The sequence below is a fragment of the Berghia stephanieae genome, chromosome 3, assembly GCF_034508935.2.
Source record: "Berghia stephanieae isolate SIO BIC M18660-M18661 chromosome 3, UCSD_Bste_1.3, whole genome shotgun sequence".
Lineage (NCBI taxonomy): Eukaryota > Metazoa > Mollusca > Gastropoda > Nudibranchia > Aeolidiidae > Berghia > Berghia stephanieae.
The window spans coordinates 83133807-83139785 of NC_088362.1; the positions used below are offsets into that span (position 1 = coordinate 83133807).

General features: G+C 34.9%; 1 protein-coding gene across 4 annotated transcripts in view; it reads right to left on the bottom strand.

Moving 5' to 3' along the window:
- Positions 1 to 3241: 3241 nt before the first annotated feature.
- Positions 3242 to 5979, bottom strand: part of LOC144968634 (uncharacterized) — a 13470-nt gene continuing 10732 nt past the window's right edge. For 3 of the 4 annotated variants that reach the window (XM_078907166.1, XM_078907162.1, XM_078907163.1), the window contains one exon: positions 3600 to 5549. In XM_078907166.1, coding sequence (XP_078763292.1) covers positions 4288 to 5549 — 1262 coding nt within the window. In that variant the 3' untranslated portion in view covers positions 3600 to 4287. Of the gene's footprint in view, positions 5550 to 5979 lie in introns of all 4 variants that reach the window. The other variant, XM_078907164.1, reaches the window with a different exon arrangement.

Here is a 5979-nt window from a genome sequence, read left to right on the forward strand (position 1 = left end):
TAAAATTAGCTCTGTTGTCGATTACTTGGCTGTATTAACCACACATTTATTACCAAAAAAAAACCCCCAAAAACAAACAGATATAAAACTTTGCTCTTTGACATGAACCCACATGAATCTGAAAGAGTCAATATCAATGTACCAATTCACCCCTATCGACGGGCGAAAAATATAACCAATGATGTGTTATAATATGACAATAAATACCACAAGACACTCACAAATGCGCACCGTTTGTACGCAAATATAAAGTAAAGAGAAAAATACAGGATAAGTTATCCCAAAACATCAGCTTACTTCAAGTACACTGATTTGTTGGGATGACATTTTTCCTGTAGTTTTTTTTTTTTTACACCAGTGCCTGCTCCATAAATTATTACAGTTTAGGCAAAATGGCCGAGTGGTTAAGGCATTGCACTGTGACTCAAAAGGTCCCAAGTTCGAACCCGCTTCAGGCATTTTCGTTTTTTACCTTGGGCTAGATTATTAACCCCAAATTTGCTCACTTGACATTAAACATCTAGTTTGATGAATTATCTATATTCCTTCGTGTGATGCTAGGCCGCGATATCTTATGATGTCGCGGAGGAAGGTATAATTTTCATTTGTTTTAGATTCAGATGCTTTAAGTTAAATTTTTAGTCAAAAATTTGAAACTCGGATTGATTTTTAAATATTTTTTTTTAGGATAATAAATAGCAGATAATTAATGAGTGTTTTTGAGTAAGGTTTTTATTTCATGATTTATATTAAAATCTGTATTGATGCGAGTTTTCACGAGTAAAACAAAATGCCGAAATAAAAGACACACATTTTTATCTGATTTATCCCATATCACAATCATTTTAAAGCAAAAATATTTATAGGTAAAGAATGAGGACCAGGCATTTTTATCTTTTCACCATTGTTGGCATTTGACATTCATTGCTGCTTTGCTGAAACCAAACGCGTCCTCAAAGTTGGAAATACAATCACCACTTTGATTTTTAAAATAAGGTAATTTTAAATAATTTTTAAAAAATGTAAAAAAAAATCTAAATTATGAATTTTAAAAAGCGTTACAATAACAAAACCGATACCTGAATTTAAACAAAAAGATTTTTTTTAAAATCCACCAAGTTTCGAACAATGGCATCTCATGTGGCGAGCCAGAGCGCAGACCACTAGTTAGGCCATGGGAACTAATGATATTTGAGCTCAAATGTTGATTATACATATTGCTTCAGATTGCAATAAAGTATTTTCACGAATGTTACAGTTTGCAGTTAATAATGGATATAAGTCGTACTTTAGTGATTTCATTCAATGATATTCTCTCCTTTATTCGCCACGGACATTTCTCTGCAATGATTATGACGGTTGGTATTGCGGAACGTTTAGTCAAGAGTTCTTGTACTTGTATTTTTGTCTTCGATATTTGGAATTGGGATCTCGACATAACTTTCGACAAGGTGATCAGTGAAGAGAATTTGGGTTTACTTCAATGAGAAAAACGTCGGTTTGGTTTAATCCTCTCCTTACCAACCACAGGAAAATCGTCACATTCGTTACGACATAACCAACAATTTTATCATTCTGATTTCTTTAAAAAAATTTTTTGTGTTGGGTGGGTGCAAAGATTCGGTAAAAATTCTGAAAATGGCTGATAAGGAGAGAGTTAATTATATTTTGTGATTTATATAATAATGATAATGATAATAATATTTAAATCATTTATACCGCGTCTATTCCATATACAAACAGCTCTAGGCGCCTTTTCAATACAAACACCAAGCTACAAGAACAAGTTATACACAAAACATGATTAAGACATTCATATCATAAACGGAAACTGGGTATAATCCATCAAATATTTCCTAATAAAATAAGTTTAAATATTTGTCTTAAAAGTAGCTTCTGTATTGCATTTTCTTAAGGAAATTGGAAGAGAGTTCCTAATAGACTAAATATTCTCAATAGAAGTGAAATAGAGCAATATTCATTGTCCTCAATTAGAAAAAAAAGTTTTGATAAAATGTTGGCAAATGATTAATCAGAAGAATGAGAATCTCACACCCAGTGGCGCATACACATCACAGCATAGTCTTTAAAGTCTCTTGTTTTTTACGATTCTTTGTCATCTCAAAGTCTCAACAATAATATTTTATCAGGAATGCGATTTATTTAACACATGGGAGTAAATAAATAAGAAGATAGAATACAATAGGGAATGATATTAGCGGAAGAGTAGCGTCCCTTGATTGGACGTCACCCATCGTCTCTGACGTCACCGGCGGAAAAGTTATTAGAGAGAGAACGTCATGTTGGTTGTGCGCATGCGTCTCTCGTCCTCGCTATGGGTGACGTCCAATCAAGGGACGCTACTCTTCCGCTAATATCATTCCCTATATGGAATTGTCATAGTCGACGTGCACATTAGTGGCTTTTTTTTGCAAACATTTGAACTAGAGTCTACCTACAACAATAGAATTTTGGAAACCTCGTATTTGTCTTATTATCCAATCGCATGCTTTTTAAAATGTTATTTCTCATGTGAAATACGGATATTTATTCAATCGATGTGTCTCAAAATCGTCAGCTAGGAATATTTATTGTTTACGTTTTTTACATGTCGTGAAATACGGATATATATTCAAAATTTTATTCTCGTTGTCTCACGAAGTGGTGTGGGCTAAAATAGCAACTTTAAATATTTTTTTTCAATTCAATTCAATTCAAATATTTATTTATTGTCGGCATTTAAAAAAATGTTTCATAGATAATGTAGTCAGGCTAATAGAAGCCTTTGACCGACATAGGTTTTAACACATAGTGCATGAAAATACATAGTAATACATTTTCATTTAAAAACATTCTCTCATCAAGATTCCAATCATGACACACAAAGAAAAGTAACATAATATTATATATATATATATATATATATATATATATATATATATATATATATATATATTATATATATATATATATATATATATATATATATATATATATGTGTGTGTGTGTGTGTGTATATGTGTGTGTACGGTTAGATTAATTACAAATATTACATTTGCATGGCTGGCCATTCCATGCGAGGATATGATTTTTGAAAACATTAAAATTTGAAATTTTCCTGATGTGCTCGGGAAGTTCATTCCAAAGCACAGCAGCAGAATATCTGAAAGATCTTTTGCCATAAGACGTTGTTCTGACCCTTGGAATATCAAGGAGTTTTGAATATCTAAAATTGTATCTGTTATTTTTCAAAATGACCATATCAGATAGACAAGGAGGAGCAATTTTGTATAAAATTTTAAACGTTTCCAAAGCAATTGTTCTCATTCGTCTTATTTGTAGGGAGGGGACTTTCGCCTTTGAAAGTAATTGGTCGTAGGATTTTTTGGATTTAATTGACCCATCTCTTCAAACAGTTTTCTATTGGGGTGGATTAGATTGTAAAAGTTGAATTCATAGTAAAAATGTGACCCAACGTATCAAACCGGTATTATAACTAGGCCACTGAAATTGAGTTTATAGCTACGGAAATTTGAGGTTCAATTCTGTTCATTATGGTGGAGAATAAATATAATTTCTTACATTTCAAAAACCCCAGAGTTCATTTTTCTTATCATTCCAATTCTAAATTCACTTTTCAGGGTCCATTTTGAGACAAGTCACAAATTTGAATTTTCTATGTCTCATTAAAGACAACGGATAAATTTACTTTAAATACTTTATGACCTAACGGCTCAAAAGATTATTATGTCGGGCTGGTTTAAATGCTAAAAGTTGAATCTATAATCAAAAGTATAGATTTTTATATGTTTTATTGCTGACAATAGATAAAGTAACTTAGAGCCAAAACAGTGGGTGTATTAATTTAAAGCTGACTGCACTCGCGTTGAAAGCCAAATAATAAGAGAAGAAGATGGTGTTGGCTGGGTCATGTGGCCAGAATGGAAAAAAGAGTTATTTCCCAAGACAGCCCTGTATACTCGACAGCAGATGGGAAGGGAAACCGGTGGAGACTCAAAGAAGGACCATGAAAAAAAAAAAAAATAAAGGAAGCAGGCATGTCTTGGAATACAGCCACCGCAACAGCAGCCGACCTCAAAAAATGGAGAGGTCTAGTGGATGACCTATGTGTCTCAAGGCCCGAAGAACAAAATGAAAAAAAAACTTTGTGTGACGAAAACTAAAACCTCAAATTTCAAGTCACTTTAACTTACATATTTCTTTTTGACGTCTTGCTGAATTGACATAGACCCTAATACCATTAAACTTTGAGACGATAGGTCATAGCTATAATGTGTTAAGTGGCCACCGGCTGTCCGTAAAAAGTAGAAACCTCGAAGTTTTGGTTGATTCTAAAAAACAGCCAGACAGTTTTTGGGTTCCCGAAACACCAAAATGATGTCCATGCACTAAACTTGTGTAGGCTTGTTGGTGCATATATAAGATACGAGCTCCACTGCTTCCCGGACAAGAAGCCATGTTGTACGAAAATGATATATATCTCTGGACCATGTAAGATTGCTCTACTATTTCCATGAACACCGGGCACGTTAGCAGTTTTCCATTATTAGGATCAATTTTCGTACCTGGTAAAAACATATTGTTACAATTTAAATATTTAAGGCCTGATAAGTCGAGTTCATAAGAATCTTCTACAAAAACAGTTGTCTTGGAGTTCAATTTATAACATTTATCAGGGTTACGCACACTTGTCAAAATCGAGGTAAAGTTAGACGGTGCCTCGATTTTATTTTCTTTGTCCCAAAATCGCACAATTGTTTCCTTATCAAGTGTGCGTTTAGCCCTGGGAATTGCATTTTTGCACGTTATGCTATTAAATTCACCAACTGATATTCGTTTTTGGCAGCCATCAGGATGTGAAATAAGTATAGGAAGAGGTAGATTCAGTAAAGAGGATGGCCAAAGGTAATTGATCATCTCCCTCAACCTCTTTGCCAACGTAGGATTATGTGTCACACAGATTACAGTTGAAACGTCAGTTCTCAATGTCTCACATATTAAGAAATCAACATCAACTCCATAAAGATTCTCCACCCCTTCTCTGTCTTCCGTGTCGTAAAATAACTCAAATCTGGCATTTTTGGCTTCATCTTCATCAAAAATGACATGAGCGGCTGTTTCAACAATAAAGTAAGAGGAGAACGTGTTGGATTCTGTAGAACTCTTACACAACCAACAAGGACATTGCGCTTCACCCGAGAACTTGAGCTGAGCGCTTCTCAAATAACCAGTGCCGGTTCTTCTCAATTTTGTGTTGCCTCTGACTTTAGAAAAGGCATACGGCTTGTCTGTTCCTGGGAATTTATCAGGGCGATTTAAACTAGTGACACTTGTAACAACCCTCACAGTTCTATCTATGGAATTCCAGATAGTGTCAATACAGTCTTGTGTCCTCAATTCTAAGGGAAGACATGTCGAATCAAACTCTTCCACCGTCAAATACCTTGAGTGGTCGTTTTTGCAAAGTTCAAAACCGCTCTGTTCAGCAACAAACTCCTCGCCAGAAAAAACTGCACACTGGTGAGTACCTGGTGATGAAAATGGTGGCACGTCTCTGACACAGTTATCTCTCTTAAAACCCATCCCTCCTCGTCTTTTTCATTCTACCAACCCAACTACATAATATACACCTCCTCTCTAACACTAAAGAGAAGATCGGAATAACAGTGCGGTTATCCTCAGTAAATAATAAATAAATAAATTGAGCTTTTATATAGAGCAATATCCACTTAACGTGCTCAAAGCGCTTTACAAGGGGTCCCTGGTCAACAGCAACATTTAACATGTAGGACGAGACATGACGCCAGTTATGCGATATTACAATTTTTCGGACAAAGACAACGCTGTTAACGGCCAGGTACTCATTTTACACCTGAGTACGGTGAGAGAATGTGAGTAAAGAGTCTTTTCCAAGGACTCAACTATGCGTCGAGCGAGGCTCGAACCCAGGACCTTCCG